Genomic DNA, 21,962 nt, shown 5'->3' with positions numbered 1-21,962 from the left:
TAGAAGTCTGAACACATTTATTGAAAACACAGTACATATTATCAAAAAATAAATATTGGGAAAAAACTGTCATGAATTTCTGTCATGTTAGACAAAAAAACAAACAAATGAGAATGTCCACTCACAAACAGCATAAACAGTGATGTTATTCCATAGGTGGACAACAAATTAAAATGCGATTATGAATATACCTTCAAATAATTCTGATCACTTGACTGACTCTGCAGCTAATTTTAAACTAATGAGCCCATTTCAAGCTAAGCTGTTGACTGCAATGCCTTACACACAAGTTTGTATCTGCATTTTCAACAAGACATATTTTTCATCAAGATTAATCGTGGTCTGCTGCCATATCCCCAGGACAATTAGAGCATAGGTCATCTTCATCTGTTGAAAAGGAAAAAAATGATTATATTAAGAGGTATATCTGAAAAAGCAATACAACTACAGCCATGTTGTCAGAATTCTTACCATTATAGGTGGTCCCACACCATATGCAGTAAAAATGGACTCCTCTCAAATAGGAGGTCAATATTTGAAGTTTGTCAAAAGACTGTAACAGAGACGCACACATTAAACATATTTTAATATCACACAGTCAATTATCGCTGATTTTTACTAGACATATATACAAAGACTGCCACACTGTCCCCAAGATAATTACAAATTAATGTCTAACACAATGTAAATGAAATTAAATGTGTATATGTCATACCTGCAAGGATGTGCTATTGTTTTAGTAAGAATATTAATATATTATGGTATGGGAGAAATATAGTATGAACTTAAAAACAAACAAAATAGAATACTAACTGTTAATTCCACAATGTCCTCTTCATCCTTCTTCTCCTCCTCCTCATCTTCCTCCTCCTCTTCCTCCTCTTCCTCCTCCTCGTCATCAGCATCTTCCTTGTCATCAGCATCTGCTATTGGCCAGTACCAGTCTTCTCTTGGGACACTGATGGCCTGTAAGGAAAAGGAAAAATGTTAAGTTCTAGCTCTCTCTTTTGTGATATCAATATTGTTCAAATCCAGAGTCATTTTTCCTGAAAGGATTTTTGTTAATTTTGATTGCAGATACTGGGATGAGCTTCTGGTGTTGACATGACTATTCGAACCTTCTGACTGTCGAGCTGCTCACAGGCTCTCTGACTCTTTCTGAGATCCCCCTCAATCTTACGCTCTTCTCTCTCCGTCCTTACTCTCGACCTGGAACGAAAAAAGCTAATGATTACATACAGAGACTATGATACATTTGGCACAGTGAATCTCTCACACAGCTGCGGACTTCACCTAAAATCTTCCAGAGATTTGGTCTCATTCTGTTGCTTGACTCGTACTTTCTGTCGATAATGTTCAAGTTCCTCCTCTGCTTTTCTTTTCTTCACCTCCTCCATTCCGATTCCACCTCTGTCTGATTCAGATACAAGGGAAAGGACATGGTGAGTCAGTTATTGGATTGGATGTTGTTGCCAAATGCACTACAAATTAAATAAATAGATATTGCCTACCAGTTTTCATGTTAATAGAAATAGGATCAACCCTCCCTGCTCCTGAAGAGGTAACACAGATTGTAAACATTAATACTCACAATAAATGCAAATATGATCAATAAGGCAGATCAGAAAGGCATCAACTTGCCTTGCTTCCCGAGACCTTGACCAGCTTTGTAACCCATTTTCTGCAGAAGTGCAAATCCCCTGTTGTTGTTGCTGATGGAGCTCTCCAACGCTGCTTCCCGACTTTCCGTTTCCTGCTCCTTATAAGTCTTCTGACGGTTCTTGATGTTGTTCTCCTTTTGCTGCGTCTCCCTCTTCATGGCTTCTTTTACCCGTTTCACCATGCTGACTCCTGGTTTCACATCTTGTCTGACAGACACAGGAACATAGGGAGAGTTGATGGAATGTGAAAATAGTCATATTTCTTTTACAAACCAATTGGTACCAGTATCTATGCCAAAATGCGCCGGTGTGAATACTTTTATTTTTCAGAATAGAATGTGCTTGATATTTACATTTCACATAAAAATATTTTTGTTTTATTATTAATCGGGTTCAACATATCTGGTTGTATATGCTTTATATTTATTTATCGTAATTTATAATAGAGTTTATGCTCAATCTGTAAAATTTCAAGTCTTAATTACATTTCAGTTTACATTTAAGGGTTTTATAACGACATCTTAGCAGGGGCTCTACTGCAAACTTCTATAGTTTCCCATTACAAATATCGACATAATTTTTTTCAATTCAACAATTTGCACACCACCAGGTTTATATACTTGAGTCTTTATTAATGTCTATACCGTCATATAGAAAAAAAATCAATACGACTACTGTATTGGGTGCTACACCTCTTTCAGTCCATCCATTCTCTCGGTTTTTCAACTCATTTCGTTAGCCTTTTCTCTGTCGCTATGGTTTTGGATTAGACTGTGGGTTTTTAATAAGAACAGAAAACAGACTTACATTTTAGTGAGAAAGGCATCCGACATATAATCTTCTTCCTCGTCTGACATTATCACCACAACGAAGGAGAAGAAATGCAGAAAACTACAGCAACAAATTTAAATCTCCAGTCGCGCACTTGTTTCGTCCACTGATGTTTGGTTCGGTCACAGATACGTTCCGACTAGCTACAAGGTAAACCACGAGTCTCGAGTTCCGGAAAGTATTTCACAAGATTAAATACATTTTAAATTCACACAGACAACTGCAAAATGAATGGGTGTAATTTAACATAATTTAGGTTGTTTCTAATCTGCATTCTGTGCGTGTGAGTTAACTAGTTTCTGACCGGACTCACTTAAATGCGACACCACCGACACTCGTCGTCATTCATCCTGGGTTGCCGAAGCACAGGTAGGGTGAACAGTTTGGTTTTGTGTGTCCCGTCTTTTAGGAAGATGTCGTTTGTGTGTTGGTTCCCAACATTTGGAGGTGTTGAGGTGTAACGGTAGCCAGCGGGACCTGTGTTTGTGTGAGAATGTGTCTCCGGAGTTAAGCTTCCTCTTCATCGTAACAGGAAGCTAGCTTAGCATGCTAACTAGCTCGCCTGTCAACAGCTGGGGGGAGGCAGATGTCAACACAGTTTCTTGGCTTTATTACTGTCAAAGCTACATTTTGTATTAGGAATAACCTCACGTTTAATATCATCTACGCCACGGACAGCTGCTGTCACTACATAGTTACTATTGAGTCTGCTTCAAACCTGATGAAGTCATTGCAAGGACGTCAAACGCCCACAGATCTTTAGTAAAGCAAGTGCCTCTGTGATCATTTATAGGTTGTAGCTAATGTGATTGAGGGAAGGGCTGGGCAATAAAACAATAACGATTATTATTGCAACATGGTTGTATCAATAGTATGATAACACAGGTTGTGCATGCATTTAATGGAGGATATTAGGGACATAGCCTGTCTCTAATACTGGATAATATTAGAGGCATGTACAGTCTGTAATAATGGACAATAATAATATATTAGAGATATATACTGTCTCTCATAATGGAGAATGAGAGGCATATACTGTTTGTAATAATGGATATGTAGGAGACATGTACTGTCTTTAATAATAAAGAAGATTAGAAACATAAGGGAGAATAATAGAGACATATAGTGTCTCTAATAATGGACAATAATAATCCGCTACTGTCTATAATAATGAGAATATTATATATATATATATATATAATATATATACCGTCTCTAATAATGGGGAATAAGATGGATATATACTGTCTGTAATAAAGGAAATATAAGAGACATGTACTGTCTCTAATAATGGAGAATAAGATAGTTAAATACTGTCTGTAATAATGAAGATATAAAAGACATGTACTGACAAGGCACATCCTCTAATATAACATTGCACAGGCGGGAGTATACAGCGCTGTGTCGTCAGGTCCTCACCATGGAGCTAGCTCACAGTCTGCTGCTCAATGAAGATGCCCTGGCCCAGATCACTGAAGCAAAGAGACCTGTTTTCATCTTCGAATGGCTTCGCTTCTTGGATAAAGTGCTTGTGGCTGCAAATAAGGTGACCACTCAGATATATATATTTGTTTGCTTATGTTTGATCAGAAGCAGTGTGTGACTTCATTGTGGGTGTTTCGCTGGTAGGTGGATGTCAAGGAGAAGCAGAAGAAGCTGGTGGAACAGCTGACAGGGCTGATAAGCAGCGCTCCAGGACCGCCGACAAGAAAACTACTTTCTAAAAATCTCGCCACCCTCTACAGCATCGGCGACACGTTCACTGTTTTCCAGACTCTGGATAAATGCAATGAAATCATTAAAAGCAAAGATGACACACCTGCATACTTGCCAACAAAACTGTAAGATCCCATTTAATTTCAGCCGTGTATTTTTTCCATTGGCCATTTTTTTTTTTTGTACAGCCGTGTGTTTATTTGAGATGTTTGCATTTAGATATAAGCTATTCAGAGCTGCTTTTAGAGTTTCAGGCATAGGATACTATCAGATTATTTCCAAGGGTATTAGGGTTAAGCCAAATGTTAATCTGCAGAATGGCATGTTTAAAGAGGGGGTTCAATATACATTAGCAGATAGTATGCTGTGTTTCAGTGGTAATGAGGCATCAGCGGCGTCCAACAGTGTTTTATTCATCATTCATCTGTACCTGTTGGTTTCTATACAGCTGTAGATGTAGGGTCCTGGCCTCCTTACTAACCCCTGAGCTACTGTGGTACCTCTGCAGTGTTTTAGTATAGGTGGATATGATTCTATACTAAAATAATCTTATCTGATTTTTATTTCATTCCATTGTTTACCAAATAGTTAAAGTGATCTGTGATGATTTGAATGCATACTGATTATTTTCTTACAGTGCTGCAGTGGCATGTGTTGGAGCTTTTTATGAGAAGATGGGGAGGATGCTGGGAAGCTCCTTTCCAGACACAATTAATAATCTTTTGAAGGCATTAAAGAGTGCAGAGGTGAGATCATTTAAGCAGTGCAAAATGGGAAAATTGAAGTTATCTTTTATTGCATAAATGATAAATTGATCAAATGGGATATTGGACCATAGGACAAGTGATGTGACTTATCTTTAAATATTCTCCTTTACTTTACCTTTTTTTTGTTCTAGTCCCAAGGCAGAGCAGAGATCCTTTTGAGCCTGCAGAAGGTGCTCAATGGGCTGGGTGGGGCTGCAACTTCATGTCACAGAGACATCTACAAGAATGCCCGCTCTCTACTGACAGACAGGTCCATGGCAGTACGCTGTATGATAGCAAAGGTTGGTTTCAATGGATTTCTAAATGATTTAAGAAATGCACTATAGATTTAGCTTTGGTTTTTATTGTGTCCCATCCTGCTGAATGATTGTAAGGTTCCCTTGCAATGGGGGAGGATTTTTACAAAGCCTTAATATAACATTATATACAGCAGTGTAATGTTCAGATCTTATCTCCACTTAGAAACAACGTGGTTTAAAAGACTGTACTCGGTGGTGCAGCACAAACACGTAGAGACCAGTGGATTTCCGGTGTTGAATGTTTGGGCACCCATTAGGGTTTATCCCTGTAGAAGATTTGTAAAGAATATGCCATTTGGAGCACAAATGTACTATTCACTAAGGTTTTTGGTTTGTCATTTACGTTGACCAAACCAAGATGTGTTGCGCCAACACAATTTCCTCTTTCCTTATTTGCAAAAAGTTTGCAATAAAGGTCACTAAAATGTCTCCCATCTTTATTCTGCTCGTCTGATCAGTGCCTTTTGGAGCTGCAGCATGAGGCAGTCTTCATGTGGACCACAGAACTGGAGAACGTGGCCACATTGTGTTTCAAGGCCCTGGAAGGATCGAACTATGGTGTCCGGGTCGCAGTGGCTAAACTGCTGGGGACAGTCATGGCTACTGCATTGTTGCCCAAACATGCAGCTTGTAGGTTAAAAGAATTTCTGAGAGGTTCAAGTTAGGTAGTCTTGCTCACCACTTTATTCTTCATGCTCTTAATCCTCTTTTCCTCAGTGATGCGACAGAATGTGAAGCGAGCCACTCTTGAGGAGGTGCTGGAACTCATGGCCACTGGATTTCTGCGTGGTGGATCTGGCTTCCTGAAGAGCGGCGGCGAGATGTTGAAGGGGGGAGGCTCTGTCAGCAGGGAGGTGCGGGTGGGCATCACACAGGTGAGCTGAATCCTCAAGAATAATTAGAGGCTGCATTGTCTGATTCAAACAACACATGTAATCTTTCTTTATTCTCCTCAGGCCTACGTTGTGTTTGTGACCACACTTGGTGGCCAGTGGCTGGAGCGCAACTTTGCCACATTCCTGTCCCATGTTTTGGACCTAGTGTCCCACCCGCGGGCCACACAGACACACGTCGAGGCGGTGTACTCCCGCCGCTGTGTCTCCTTCATGCTTCATGCCACCCTGGGAGGTTTACTCGGAGAGAAGGCACAAATTGCAGCTGGCAAAGAAATCTGCCAAGCCATCAGCAAGCAAATGAGGGCTGTGGGTAAGGAGGATGGGGGGGAAATATCTCGGTTCAGAGCATTGCAGAGTAAGTACTCATCCATTATTATCATTTTTAATCCACCCTCCACTCAGTTTCATAAATTGTTGCATGGTTTTTACTTGTGCTGTATACAGAGATGGGTTTTCTTTTCTGTCATGTGCTGTGTGCGGAGATGGCTTTCCCTATTGGCTTCCTCTATTTCTGCTTTGTTTCTTACTCTCTGCTCTCGCTTCCTTTGGATCATTCTCTTCTTTCTCTTCATCTATTTTTTTAACCACAGACATCATCATAGTGTCAACAATATAATCCACAGCCAGCTCAGCTTTAGAGTTACGCATGCTTGCATTATTGCATAGCTTTCAGGGCTGTTTGCCTGTGAATTTTTATTCTGTTACTGCATTCCAATCGCTAAGGAGCTGATAACAAAACTCTCTGACTGTTGCTGCGTAACCAGCTGATACCAGCAGAAAAAATGCATGTGTCCTTACATTCACAGACACATAATAGGAATGAGCCATTTCCCCCCACCCCAGCAACCAGAATTCATATTTTCTTCATATGTTTGTCAATCATATAGTTTTGTCTATTTTTGTTACAGTTTTTGCTCTACAACAACACCTCCGTTTTTTAATCACCTTTATATCACATAAAAGGGATGACTCTTACTCTGATTTGCTTTGCAACCTTTAAACTTTTGTAAAGTATGCTGATCCATAATATTTTACTTATTGGTTGATTATTTATTCATTGATGTTGAGACAGAATTTGAAACAGATGTTGAATGTTGGTGTTTCTCAAGCAAGGTCCAGGGTACTTCCTTGTTCACTCTAGACTTGCCGCTTGTAGCTTTTCCAACTAGCCGGATCTGTGACCCCGTTCAGGTCTGATGTTAACGTCCATCCTGAGTGACCCAATCACAAATGGTACACGTGTGAACGCACCCAAATCCATTCAGAATGTTTTCTGAGATTTTATCACTCAAACCACATTTGGAAGTAGTCTGGGACGCATGTGGCCACATTATGCTATGTGATATCTAAAGGACAGCTACAGTGTCAACATATTTTTATGCTTGTCAGTCTCCCATACCTCGGTTTGTTTGTAAATTAAAAGTAAATGTTAAAAACACTCTCCACTTCAGATCGCTCAGGACAGATGTTAATACCAGTTATGAACAGGGCCTGTTAGACTAGAGAAGAAATGTTTTTGCCTAAAGTGGCTTCAGAAAATTTTACAAGCCAAATGTGGAAGTGGGACGTCTTAGTCTATGTACCCTTCTGTACCCTGCACTCACTTCCCAGTATCCCAAGTTGTGTGGGTAAAAAAACCCAGTTTCGTTCAGTTTCTGCAGTTCAAGAAGCCACTTTAAATCTCTCCACCTTAAGTCATTTAATCTACTTTTTCCTTACATGTGATGTGTCTTGACTTCTGCCAGCTCTGAGGATTTCAGTTTTTGATAAGATGTCATCAAACGGCCTTTTCAGCTATTAAATTAACATTATGTATTTAAAGAAAATCCTCAGAGTTCTAAGTTTTGTTCACATGTAATAGTGTCCTCTTCTGTAATTTAAATGAGTAGTTTTGTATTTGCTGAGTGATTATGTATGACAACAATGCATGGCCTAATGTGGTCAGTCAGTCCTTATTTAAAAGCCTAAGTATAGTTAGTGGTAGAGGATGATAATTATCTTCTGAAACAAAGTCCTATATTTCTGGGGAAAAGTCTATCCCAGTTGCTTTTGATTGATGACCACCTTACCCATCAATGATGCACACAGTCTGAATTATGAATCAATAAGTTACAAAAATTAAACACATACATAAAGTACGTACATTGTTGCCAGTCATTTTTAAACGTTTTTATTTTCTCTCATTCATCTATTTCTTCCAGAAGCCGTCGTGAATGACATCAGTGGAGAGAACAAGTCTGGGGCAGCCGACGTCTCTGCCAGCCAGCATGTTATGGTGTGTGCCCTGAAAGAACTTGGAAGTCTAGTCCAGAGCTTGAGTGCCACAGCTTCACCGCTCATCCAGGAGCCTTCTATAGGTGAGAGACATCAAATATTCAGTTGGACGTGCGTTTTAGGGCTTCTAAAGATCTATTTCTATTTATACATTTTGTATCAACACAAGCTGGATTTTCACAATCCTCCTAACTTTAATTAAAATCACTTACTTAGACATTATGATATTAGCCAACATCTTCTGTAAATTTGTATGTGTTTTTAACATCCACCTTTTCTACTTAAATATTTTGAAGTGGAAATAAACAACTTTCCGACTTAAACTATCTGTTATGATTTAAAAACTGAGAAGTGTAGTTGCGATAGAAAAGCAACATTATCTGCGCTTGTATTGATCTCCTGTAAGCCTTACTTTCACCATGTTATTCTCTTGGCCGACAGGATGCGGGTTTTCGCATACAATTTACAGCTTTATTTCTGTCACAAAGGAATTACTGTCAACCAAAACAAGGAAGAGAGTAGGCTTCTCCCTGTATCCCTTCCCAGTTATGTAAATGACAGATGGTGGAATAGCCAAATTTACAAAAACAGCTCAACATACACACTCTTGTATAAGGTTCATACATGTTTCTCTTCATTACCTCCAAAGTGTTGTTGACAACTTCCTCAAGAGCCCGCTCCAGTACCTGCGTTCTTACCTATTTCATGCTACTTGCAGTATCTTTATGACAGTGACCAAACAATAATGCCACCTACTACCACTACAGGCTCAAAAGTTGTCTTTTGTCTCTGTAGCTGACTCACATGAGTAAAAATCTTGATCATATTTCACTTTATTTTCCTCAGGACTTCTTGAGACTGTGACGTCAGTGCTGCTGCACCCAAGCATGGCAGCTCGTTTGGCAGCTGCATGGTGCCTACGCTGTGTTGCTGTTGCTCTACCATATCAGTTGACCCCACTGCTGGACCGCTGCGCGGAGAGAATCAACAACTTGAAGAATTCCCCTGAAGCTGTGAGCGGCTACAGCTTTGCGATGGCTGCCCTGCTGGGAGGCATACACCAGTGTCCACTGGGTATCCCCCACTCCAAGGGCAAGGTGTGTAGCTTGTTATGGCTCTTAGATCAATTTCTGATTCACTCTTATGGGTTCCTACTTTTTCAGGTCTTTACCCTGATTGACTTCCTGTGCCCGCCTTACTGATTGCCCTGTATAGACTTAAAGATGAACTTTCTGCATTTCTTTCTCGTAGTTGGTTGTGAGCATAGCTGAAGATCTTCTGCGAACAGCTGCTCAGAACAGTCGACTGTCCCTGCAGCGTACACAGGCTGGATGGCTTCTGTTAGGGGCCCTCATGACTCTTGGTGAGTCTCGCACCCATCACTTAAATCCTGGCTTTGATTTGTCAGATATATTGTCACCTTCTCCCCACCAACATGGTCTCTACGTTGTGTTTGTGCTCAGGTCCCTCCCTTGTTCGCTATCACCTCCCTAAGATGCTGCTGCTGTGGAGGAATGTGTTTCCTCGCTCCCAGAAGGAGCTGGAAGCAGAAAAGGCCAGGGGAGATTCCTTCAGCTGGCAGGTCACCCTGGAGGGCCGAGCAGGAGCTCTTTGTGGTGAGGAAACATCTTCCTGTCCAACTTCACACGCTCTTTATTGTCACCAGACATTGCTCTGACAGACTCTCCTGTTCCTTTCGTCTGTAGCCATGCGTAGCTTTGTGGCCCACTGTCCCGAGCTGCTTACAGAAGATGTTATCCGGAGACTGATGACGCCTATTGAATGTGCAATGACCATGATGTCTCAGTGAGTGTGATGCTTTTAATCTTTGTTTTGCCTTTGTCGCGGGTTTTTCAGGGTTTTTGTAAAAACTGTTCATTAGTTTATTTCTAGGTGATTGTTTGTGTCTAATTACTGTTATGTCTTTACCTTTTTCAGTGTCCCTGCCATCATTAAGGTCCATGGTGCTCATCTGAAAGCAAGCGCAGCAATGGTGAGGCTCAGGTTGTATGACATCCTGGCTCTATTGCCTCCTAAAACCTACGAAGGTAAAAGAGTAACTTCTGTCTGCATTTGTTTCCCAACAAGTTAAGTTAAAGTTAAAAACATTTGTAAAGGTGTTTTAAAACCCTTTGTCCTTCTGGTGTAGGCAGTTTCAATGCCCTCCTAAGGGAGCTGGTAGCTGAGTTCACTTTGACTGACAACTCGGCCAACACCACCACCTCTTTGCTGCGCTCTCTCTGTCACTATGACGACAGTGTGCTCATGGGCTCCTGGCTACAAGAGACTGACCACAAGTCCATCGAGGATCAGGTCAGTCAAAACCTCTAAATACATGTTGATTCTGTTTGTGTGTGTTTCCACAAATATCCTGATGGCTTGTCGTAATTGGCAAACAGAAATGATCGCCACTGTTATTATCTTATTACCTGAATAATGTTTGGTTTGTTAATTTTACTGTATGATTGTTTACAAACAGCTGCAGCCCAACAGTGCGTCTGGCAGCGGGGCTCTGGAACATGATCCCTCCTCCATCTACCTGCGTATCCCTGTTGGTGAGGCCATCCCTGGACCTCTTCCTCTGGGTGTGTCTGTCATCGATGCCTCTGTGGCTCTGTTTGGTGTGGTTTTCCCCCACGTCTCGTTCAAACACAGGTGAAGTAGTTTTATATTTATATTTGCAACATTTAGCATTATCTTTTTGTGATTTATTTTTATTTTTTTTTTTTTTTTCCTTTTTTTTCTCATGTTGTTTATCCTTTATTCATATTCACTACCAAACTGCAAAGAGTCTCTGTGGCATGTTTGTTTTAATGAATCCCCTTCGACTTTGTGTATGATTCAGGCTGCAGATGCTAGACCACTTTGCAGAGTGTATAAAGCAGGCTAAAGGTATTCGACAGCAGGCAGTCCAACTGAACATCTTTACTGCAGTCCTTAGTGCCCTCAAGGTGGGAGAACTTGCTGTCTACTCTCGTAATACAGGAGTATCATATTTCATTATTAAGTTAATATAGACAATGAGAGATAATGTGTTCTCTCTGCTCGACTGAAGGGTTTGGCCGAGAACAAGAGTACTCTGGGTCCCGAGGAGGTGCGCAAATCAGCGCTGGCACTGGTAATGGGAGCTATGGACAATCCTAACCCCATTCTGCGCTGTGCTGCCGGGGAGGCCCTGGGCAGGATGGCTCAGGTGGTGGGAGAGGCTACCTTCATCGCCAGAATGGCACAGACTAGCTTCGACAAGTAGGCATTTCACATTTGTATAATCTGTGTTATTTCTCCTGTTCAGATTAAGGGAGACTTGGTCAACTCATTCTCATTATAATCAGTTACAGACAATAACTGTTTTAGGAGGTCAAAGGTCTTCTCAGTAATAGGTTCAGTCATCAATTCTTACTCTCTCTTGAACTACCACTCTGTCCTTGGCTTTAATCATAAGATCCATATCTCTCCCCCTCCTCCCTTTCCAGATTGAAGTCGGCCCGGGATGTAGTCTCAAGGACAGGCCATTCACTGGCTCTTGGCTGTCTGCATCGATATGTTGGAGGAATTGGCTCAGGCCAGCACTTAAAGACCAGTGTCAGTATCCTATTGGCTCTGGCCCAGGATGGGTCGTCTCACGAGGTCCAGGTACAGTGAATTACTCAGGGGGAATTTACTGTGTATTATCATTCACTCATTGTTGACAAAAAATTGGAGAGTTGAGGTGGTTAAATAGATTTTTGTCGCTTTTCTTTTCTTGTCAGACATGGGCTCTACATTCTCTGGCTCTGATCGTCGACTCCAGTGGTCCCATGTACAGAGGCTACGTGGAACCCACTCTGTCCCTGGTGCTCACCCTGCTCCTCACCGTGCCGCCATCTCACACAGAGGTGCATCAGTGTTTGGGCCGCTGTCTTGGAGCCCTCATCACCACTGTTGGACCCGAATTACAGGGTAGTTATGGCAAAAACAAGACAAGACAAGAAATGTCCTTTGTAACACTCTAACTTTGACATTTGATTCAATAATTTCTTCAAAGGTCACTTAAATATAATATGCCCTCTTCTGGCCAGCAGATAGCAGTGTCATCACTTTTAATCCAATACTGGCTACAGAAGCAGAAGAACAGATACACTGTGTCTTTTTCTCCTACTCTATTGCTAATCTGTGTCTCATTGCTAGGAAATGGAGCCACTATTTCCACCATCCGCTCATCCTGCCTGGTTGGTTGTGCCATAATGCAGGACCACTCTGACTCCCTTGTGCAGGCGGCTGCTATCTCGTGTCTGCAGCAGCTGCACATGTTCGCTCCTCGCCATGTCAACCTGTCCAGCCTGGTGCCCTGTCTTTGTGTAGGTGATAAGTTTCACATTACAAGTTAGATTTATAGATTGTCATGATCATAATCATAATTTCATTCTTCGCTGTTGGATCCCTGCAGGTGCACCTATGCAGCTCTCACCTGTTGCTGCGTCGTGCTGCTGTGGCCTGCCTGAGACAGCTTGCCCAGCGAGAGGCAGCAGAAGTCTGCGAGTATGCAATGAGCCTTGCAAGGAGAGCAGGCGAAAGCAAAGACACTAGGATCAGTGAGTACAAATTGTGAACCTGACAAGAGCATTCTGTTCCGTCATTGTACTTCAGCGAGACCCTTTGACTCTTTCATTGTTGAATTTTCCCCTGGTTCAGAGCTGAACATCACAGAGACCGGTCTGGAGGGTGTTCTGTTTGGCATGCTGGATCGTGAGACAGACAGGAAGCTGTGTTCTGATATCCATGATACACTAGGCCACATGCTGTCGTCTCTTGCTGTGGAAAAGCTTTCTCATTGGCTGAAACTCTGTAAGGATGTCCTGGCAGCAACTACAGGTAAAACCAGAAAAATACAAAATATGATGCGTTATCATTTTCCTTCTCTCAGGGAATTTAAATTTGAAAAAAAGTAAATATCACAAAGCAGAGGAAGAAAATAAGTCAAGTTTATTCTCGTAACGCATCCACCTGTTGTTCATGTCCCCTTTTAGAAGTAGCCGTAGTGGTTAAATTCGAGGTGGAAAAGGATGAGGAGGACTCAGAGAAAAAGGACGAGATGGACGATGACACCATGTTCACAGGCCTGGGCGAAGATGACAAGTCCAAGCCCTCTGTGGCTCCACGCTGGGTGACGCGGGTCTTTGCTGCAGACTGCCTATGTCGCATCATCCTGCTGTGTGAGAATGCAGACAAAGCGCATTTCGACCTGGCAGCTGCCCGCTCTGCAAAAGCCAAGAACCCCAAAGGTACAATCCACCATGCTGCCGGAGCAGAGAAGCTCAGAGATCCCTTAAAGATTTGTGATTGATTTATGCCTCCTGTGATCTTTCCTGATTTCAATTCAATACATTTTTTGGACTGAGTTTATATAGTAAATCTTTTTGCAACCCCGAGAGAGTTCTAGTGTCAGCTGTTCAAAAAGTTAATTCATATGCTTTTATGTAAAGATAGAAATGGCTAGAGATGAGTAAGACATAAAAGGAGGTATTTTTTCACTGACAGATAAAGGAGACAGGATTTATATAAGCTCCATGAAAGATACAAATTTTGTAACTGGGATTCAGTTTATGGTTGGTCTGAAGGTTGGTGTGTCCAACTAATCCCTTGAAAGGTGCACTTCAGCTAAAACTCAATTTAACCTCGGTCTCAAGGTCGATATCTGGTTTCTCTTGAATCACTGCAAACACACTGAAAACATTTTTGTTGTGCCAATCTGCATTTAATCTTCAGAGAATTCTACACAAAGTAGAAGGTGATTAAAGCATACAGCAGATCTCAGAGGAGGCAAAATGTGAGACTAATTACAGTGAACAGGAAATATTGAAATGCAAAACATAAATAGTAATAAATTCTGTTTTCTGATGATTAGATATGAATTTCTATTTCTCACACAGTCCTTGTGGTTTTTCCTCCAATCCAGGAGATCTGTTGGTTCTCCATTTGTCTGACCTCATCCGCATGGCCTTCATGGCAGCAACGGACCACAGTAACCAGCTTAGAATGGCTGGCCTGCAGGCCTTGGAGGACATCATTAAAAAGTTTGCATCAGTACCGGAGCCAGAGTTCCCAGGGCACGTTATCCTGGAACAATACCAGGCCAATGTGAGTCCCAAACAAATCAAATTGCATTACGGCACAAAAGTGATGAATTGAAGGTGACACAGATAATGACGAAGAAATTTACTCTTACCAATCGTGTTGTGCATTTAGGTCGGAGCTGCCCTCAGACCTGCATTTTCCCCTGACACACCGTCTGATATAACAGCTAAGGCTTGCCAGGTAAGACACAAACAATATGAAAATACATATTCATTTCTCACTAATATTCTTTCAAAAGAAAAAACTCTGTCTGACGTGTTAACTTAGAAAGTCAGACTTGCCAATCACATCCAGCAACTTTCCTACAGAGCAGCTGCTCTTACATATACACATATTTGGAAGTTTCAGTAGCAAAGCAGCTGTATATTTTCTCTGCACAGTGAGTCATTATCCACGCAGAACCCGTCAGTGTCAGATTTTCTGCCTCAATACGCTTTGACTTATTTGACTGCTGTGAAAAATTAGCGACGGGGAAAATAACAAACATGCCTGTCAGCAATAAAATAAAATTAAACCTTTGTGACATTGCCCTTTGCGTCTGTGCTGGTTAAATACATTTTTTCATCTTTGAATTCATGATTAGTATTCTCAGACTCCTGCCCTCGGCCGCATGACACTAATTACATCTCTCCTCGATCTGCAGTCTTGTGAATCTGTACTAGCTCTACCCTTACATGTCAGACCTATAACTATTCCTTATCACCCCCATCTACCTCATTGGCACGTATGATGGCTAATCAACCTTCAGTGCCCTGTTATGTAACACAGGTTTAAATATTTTCTGATGAGGTGGAAGAGAAATAACTGCTAAAAGGTCTTAAAGGGGACATGTTATGAAAATGCCACTTTTAGAGTGCTTCTACACGTTAATTTGGGTATCTGGCATGTCTAACGTCCCAAAGACTCTGGAAAAAAAGAACTCCTGCGACTCAAAACAGGTCAATCTGAGGACAGCTGTTTTAGAAAGGATAAAAGGTGCTTTTTTTAAATGATCCATGTGGTATTATGACCAAAATATGTTAGAGACATTTCATTAAGAACCCAAGGAACCCTATCAGCTGTGGTCAAATGGGCATAGGATGGGTCCTTTTAAAGTCAATTGATCATGCGTTATATATATATATATTACCTTGAACCCACTCTGTGTCTACAGGTGTGTAGCGCATGGATTGGAAGTGGTGTAGTAAGTGACCTCAATGACCTTCGGCGAGTCCACAACCTGCTTGTGTCATCGCTGGACAAGGTACAGGCTGGGAAGGGCTCATCCAGTCAGCTGTACAGTGAAAGTGCCACCACGATGGAGAAACTGGCTGTGCTGAAGGCGTGGGCTGAGGTGAGACTGAAGACCCTGATCAATTGTTTAATTGTACATGATTTGCAGAATAAATCTGACTGTACATACTGGCTGTCTCTCAGGTATATGTGGTGGCAATGAAGATCAAAAAAGAGGCAGAGTCTAAGCCTGCCAAGCCGGTGCGAAGTGTAGATGATGACGAGGATGATGAGGATGTGGGTGCAAACGTTCTTCCGCCCGACAGTCTCATCATCTTGGTGCAGCCAGAGCTGCCGTCGCTGAGCCGCCTGTGGCTGGCCATGCTGCGAGACTACGCTCTGCTCACCCTGCCTGCAGAGTTCTCCAGTCAGCTGCCCCCTGACGGTAAAGGACATATTTTTGACAGCCAGATTCAGAACAATATATTGAAACTTGTTGTTGTCATATGTTTGAACACAAGTACTTGAGATAATGTAGACTTGTTGTGTTTTTAATATAGAACATGGAGATGGTAACCGATTTTTGAGTTCTTATCTCTTGTTTTGTTCCTATAAAAGTTTTAGGATATAATATATTCTCCAGTGAACACGCATTGTCAAGTAATTTAATTTAAAATAACTTTTACTTCAATTTCGGTCTGTTTTCAGGTGGAGCATTTTATACTCCCGAGACTATAGACACAGCACGGATCCACTACCGCAGCTCTTGGGCCCCTGTCCTGCATGCTGTGGCCCTTTGGCTGAGCAGCACTGGGTTTGGAGCTGGTGAAGAGAAAGAAGAAGCCCCTTCAGCTCCCTACAAGACTCCTAACTTCCCTCAAGAAGCCCTCTCTGCTACAAAGACCTTTGAGGAGTCAGTCAATGACAAGATGCATCTAATGTTGGGTAAAGAGACGTACACGCATTGTCTATAGTGTAGAGCTTTCAGAGTAATTTGCCCCTGATATAGTCAGATTTAAAAAAAGCAAACGGGAACTGCTTCGGCCGTGGACCCACCTTGCATCATTGAAGTGGATGAGAGGAAGAAAAAGAAAATGGCATGAAAACATCCTAAGTGCTTTTTGTGTTCTGTCTCTCAGGTGTCAGTATAGAGTTTCTTTGCTTCCCCCGGCCTGAGGAGCCCATTGAGCATGTGACGTCTTGCCTCTGGGCACTGTGCACTCTGCTAGAATCTCCTTGTGCTAAGAACCACATCGCTGAGGATCAGGTAAATACACAAGCCAGAGGGCAGACATGACGGATGTAAGAAAGAATGGGATGGAGAAAGATGTGAACTGCTTTAACTGCTATTTTAGAATTTAAATTTTTTTAAAGGTTAATACAACATTAAACATTGAGTATAGTTTTCAATCAAATGTATGCAAAATTATTAAAGCTACTATTCCTGTTGCTGTTTTTAGCAAAACATATATTTGCTTATTTGGATTTTGAAAGCAGTCTCTTAAAATTGTTCACAATTAAAATCAGGATGACTATTTCCCAGTGTGCTGGCACTATTGGTACATGTTCTCAAAGCATCACACAAGAAACATTAGATTTAATGATGGCATTCGTTATTTTCACCTTGCAGTAGTTATCTCATTGGTTTGGATCAAGTGTTATATTTACTAGTAACTGGTCACCTCCCCAATACAAATATCAGATTTGTATTGGAATTACAGGGTCTTTCATGTCTCTGTATAAAACTTGGCCACTGGCTTACAACGGCTTGTGAAATGAGCCGTAACAGATGTTGTGTCAGACATTTCACTGCAGAAGTTCAACACATTCCGTCTCTGAGTTTTAGTGAACTCATTCCCAGTGTTACGCAGCATATTTAATGTAAGTGTGATATATGTTGCAGCTGCTGGCAGTGGAGCTCCTCAACGTGCTCCACAGGTTGCTGTTGACCCGGGACCCTCTAGCCATCCAGCTACAGGTCACTGCCGTTGTACAGGAGACCATCAGGGCTGCACAGGACCACCTGCAGAGACAGAAGAACAGCAAAGGTCAGCAATTTACATAGTCTAAATGCTATTACACAGCATTACTCTTAAACACTGCTATATTCACTAACTTATTGTGTTCCTTTGATTCATCTTAACGATAACTTAACAAAAGGGTGTTAATATCAATATCAAGTGGGAAGATGCGTTTTGTCAAATTCATAATAAAGTATAGTAGCTTTTTGAAGTGAGGTCTGTGTGTTATTTTACTCAGGCAAAGAGGAAGAAGGCGAGAAAGACTCTCAGCCAGGCTTTGGAGAAGGAGGAGACACAGGGGAGCTCGTCCCCGGCAAGTCTTTAGTGTTTGCGGCGATGGAGCTGCTCGTGTTCATCCTGGTCCGTCACTTGCCACAGCTTAATACACGTGCGAGGGAGTCGCCCAGCCACACACCACTCAGACCTCAGCGGCTACCTGAAGAAAGTGCACGCCTTGTGGCCAACACAGTCGCCATCTTGGCAGAACTGCCCTCACTCTGCTCTCCTGCTGGTGAGGCCAGAGGCGAAGTTCAGCCAAACATTCACTCCACGCAAAATATGCAACAAAGATCTTTTCTGCACAGCAATGACCAAGTCTGCCCCAGCTTTGATCACCTTTTCGGAGGCAATTTGCCTCCATATTCTGCTTGATTTGTTTTCGCTAAAGATGAATTATACTCACTAAAAGGTCTAATTCTGCTGTCCATTATTTTTGCTTCAATCTCAGATGTAAGGATAAACGTTATATACCGTTATATGAATTTATGTGTGTACAAGACTAAGTTTCTATTAATGTAGCAATGTGCTGATGGCTGTGAAATGATTTTCTCATATTTTTTGGGCTTTACAGGAAGCATGACTATCTTACCTACAGTGCTCTTTCTAATCACTGGGGTGCTGAGGGAAACTGCTGTTAAGACTTCTGACAGTTCGGTGCCTGTGACTGTGTCGGCTGCCCTGCAGGGCATCAAGACCATCATCACCTCGCCACTGGCCCAGGCAGACACTATTCAGACACAGTGGCCCTGCCTTGTGAGGAGCACCCTGGCATCTGTGCTCGAGTCCTCACAGCCAGGTAAAACAATTAAGCTTCTATTCCACTGGTCAAAACATTTATAAAACACCCACTAACATCTGGCCTTTGCCTGCATTGTGAATGGATACAATCTGCATTCACCATCGGGTGAAATGACTTTGCAGTAGCATGGGTTTCAATCTGCTATTTTTTTCTTAGAAAGAAGTAGGGGTGATAGCTTTAATGCCGCAGGGAGCTGCGTTTTGCTCTGAAGTCATTTTTTCCTAGACCCTGTAATGTCACTCTGGTGATCCCTTTTCAAACGAGTCGGCGTGTTCCATGTGCTACCAGCTACATATCCGACGGCAATTGCGCAATGTCAACTTTACTATGATCCACTCGTCTTAGTCCGTCGTCATAATAGACTGTGAAACTGAAGTGTTCCCACACAGCAGAACTTAATGATGAGGGAGGGTCTTCACACTCCTGTTTGTATGTGGTCGCTATGACCACGAGTCTACAGCACATCCTGTCCTACGCTAAAGTTGTCCTTGAGATGGATTTGCTGCATTCTTCAATCTAAAGGTAGGTACCGGAAATGTAAGGGTCGGATACATGTACCATTACACTCCTAGTAAGAAGTATAAGAGGGGGAGGTTTGACTGTTACGTCTAGCCTTTCTGTGGAGGAGGCAAGAAGCATAAATAAGAATTGCATCATTATTCACCTATGGAAATACTTGTGTTTGTTTATTTCTGTAGATGAGTCCAGACCTGACATGGATGAGATCAGTATGTTGACAGCAATAACCCTCTTCCTGCTGTCTGCCAGCGGTGAACTCATAGGAGTTACAGTCCTGCAGAAGGGCTGCATGGAGTGCTTCCGAAATGGCCTGAACTCGAGTGATCCAGGGGTGAGCACTGTGTATAGAAATGAGAGTGAACTAGACTGAGAATCTCAATTTAGACTAATTTCCATCGAACAAAAAAATATGTTTTGGACCTTCCAGATGTGTGCAGCATATGTCAATAAGTGATCTAATTATTTTTGCAATAGGTTCAAGCCCGGTGTTACCAGCTGCTGTTGTCAGTGTTCCAGCACTCCAGCCGCGCCCTGTCTACACCGTACATCCATGCTCTTGCTCCACTCATGGTGGAGAAGCTGAAGGCAGTGGAGCGCAGTCGGCCGGCGACTGTTGCCGAGCTGCATGCCGTGCAGGAGGGCATAAGGGTCTTGGAGAATCTGGTTAGCATGGGTGAAGAGCAGAACCGTAAGTGTGCCGCTGTCTAATGGACCCCTGAAGTACCGTACATGTTCCATTAAAGTTCTTAGCTCCATTAAACCAGGTCTCTCAAAGTATGTAGCTCAGTGCCTTTGGATGTGAGCTCCTAAAGATCAGAAAAATGTATCATTACATGCTAAAATTAGAAGTCTTTACGGCTTGACTAACTGTCAATATTGATTTAAAAAAAATACTAAATTATATATCCAGTGTTAAAGGGTTTGTTATAGAATTTTTATTTTTCATAGGACTACGACTTATTATTTTTGGAATGACAAATTCTGTTTTTTGTCCTTATTTTCTTTTACAAACTATAGTGGATAATAATATATTTCCATCTCATCAGAAAAAGCACCTAATAATGTTTGATCAGTTTTGCTTGAAAAATTTGTTTAATGATTATTTGATTACAGAAGTATCTCCTGTTCCGTTGCACACTCAATCAACTAATTTACTTTTTTAATGTCCATTGCTTTTATGTTTTTAGGGGTGCAGTTGCTGGCTCTTCTTGTGCCAACTCTCATCTCCTACCTTCTGGATGATAACGCAATCTCCTCTGCGCCCCAAATCTCCAGAGGCCTGCATGAGTTTGCCCTTCAGAACCTAATGCGGATTGGACCCCTCTATCCAGCTGCATTCAAGATAGTCGTTGGTGCAGCACCTGAGCTTAAAAGTCGTCTGGAATCTGCTATACGGGCCAACCAGGCCAGCAACAAAGCCAAAGCTGCAGCCAGACTAGCTCAGCCAGCTGTGCAGGCTGCACCAACCATCAAACTAAAGACGAGCTTCTTCTGAACACCCAGAAAACGCACTGCGCACTCCCACAGCCTAATTTTATTTTGTCGTCTGATTTATTTACTGTGTCATCTGTCAACAGAGTACCACATGTCCCTAACTTCATTTTCTTAAATGTATTTATTTATCTCATCTTTGTTTTTGATTAGTGGGAACTGTTTTTGAAGTTAAGAAGTGAATTGTATAAATATCATTAAAAAGCCTTTGAATGTTCATTTAAAAAAATCACTTTAAAATCTGTAGGAAATATTGATTGTGTGAATGAATGTCACATCTCTGGACTTGATGCCTATTATTAAAGGGACATACTTTTTTCTTAGTTTTTCCCCCCCTGATACATTTTTATCTGGACATCATTCCTGACTGTCCAGATGTTGATGTTCACTGTGCTATTTCACAATGCGACTTTCATCACCATGAGCATGGCAGATATTTAATTCTAATCATGTGTTTCTTAAATGGCATTGATTTAGTTTATGATCTCAGGATCTGCTGATTGTTACCAATCGTATATTTTTCTCTTTTTGTCTGAATCGGTGCTTTACCGTTAAATGATGTTAACATTCCTACCACGTATTTTTCAATGGTAAAATATTAAAATGTTTAGACTTTGAATTGTTTTTAGTAAGAAATTGCTATTCGCCCAGAGATAATGATAATGGATCTGCTGTTTATTGGAGGAATGTTGCGTTTAATGGTAGCACTACATATCATATTTATTCCTTTTTTGGGGAGGGCTTTTAGATTTCAATGAAGTCCAAACTTAATTTCAAAAGCAGTCTTATGTATGTGTGAAAGTCACATGAACACATTGGTGGACTTGTTGAAATTGCCCTTTGTAATATTGCGCTGTCATTTCTCTGAAATGTGAATAAAGTTGCTTTGACCTCACTCTGCTGTTGACTATCATCTTTGCGCATAATGAGCCTGACCCAGTTTATGAATAATTATCATCTGTAACAAAATGAGGGGCTTGTCTGGTTGAAATACACAAGAAGAGGCTGTTCCTTCGGGGAGTCTGGGTGAGCGAATCGAGCGCCCCTTGCAAACAAGGTGTGGGCGTGGCCGTAGTTGCTGAC

General features: G+C 41.7%; 2 protein-coding genes across 3 annotated transcripts; one reads left to right on the top strand and one right to left on the bottom strand.

Annotated features, from left to right (window-relative positions):
• Positions 1-2,631, bottom strand: gpatch11 (G patch domain containing 11). Its single transcript, XM_062400637.1, has 8 exons — positions 2,469-2,631; positions 1,642-1,868; positions 1,512-1,553; positions 1,294-1,414; positions 1,119-1,209; positions 814-966; positions 472-553; positions 1-387 (listed from the first exon to the last, which is right to left on the bottom strand). Exons 1-8 carry the CDS (start codon positions 2,516-2,518, stop codon positions 332-334), a joined length of 822 nt encoding a protein of 273 aa, XP_062256621.1. The 5' UTR covers positions 2,519-2,631; the 3' UTR covers positions 1-331.
• Positions 2,632-2,824: 193 nt separating this feature from the next.
• Positions 2,825-21,774, top strand: heatr5b (HEAT repeat containing 5B). Of its 2 annotated transcripts, none has more exons than XM_062400629.1 (36): positions 2,825-2,861; positions 3,876-4,038; positions 4,122-4,333; positions 4,846-4,954; positions 5,107-5,256; positions 5,733-5,904; positions 5,992-6,149; positions 6,231-6,480; positions 8,372-8,527; positions 9,291-9,541; positions 9,696-9,807; positions 9,908-10,060; positions 10,151-10,250; positions 10,383-10,492; positions 10,594-10,757; positions 10,924-11,099; positions 11,290-11,395; positions 11,500-11,690; positions 11,918-12,077; positions 12,194-12,383; positions 12,612-12,781; positions 12,871-13,015; positions 13,116-13,295; positions 13,451-13,705; positions 14,380-14,561; positions 14,670-14,738; positions 15,712-15,891; positions 15,975-16,215; positions 16,479-16,715; positions 16,910-17,037; positions 17,674-17,818; positions 18,030-18,302; positions 18,642-18,866; positions 19,568-19,719; positions 19,863-20,076; positions 20,576-21,774. In XM_062400629.1, exons 2-36 carry the CDS (start codon positions 3,913-3,915, stop codon positions 20,881-20,883), a joined length of 6,150 nt encoding a protein of 2,049 aa, XP_062256613.1. In that variant the 5' UTR covers positions 2,825-2,861; positions 3,876-3,912; the 3' UTR covers positions 20,884-21,774. The 2 variants fall into 2 exon arrangements, with proteins under 2 accessions (XP_062256613.1, XP_062256612.1); XM_062400628.1 differs by having other exon boundaries at positions 6,231-6,525.
• Positions 21,775-21,962: the final 188 nt, after the last annotated feature.

This window comes from Platichthys flesus, chromosome 12, assembly GCF_949316205.1.
Source record: "Platichthys flesus chromosome 12, fPlaFle2.1, whole genome shotgun sequence".
Classification (NCBI taxonomy): Eukaryota; Metazoa; Chordata; class Actinopteri; order Pleuronectiformes; family Pleuronectidae; genus Platichthys; species Platichthys flesus.
This window is presented reverse-complemented; position numbering and strand designations above follow the sequence as displayed.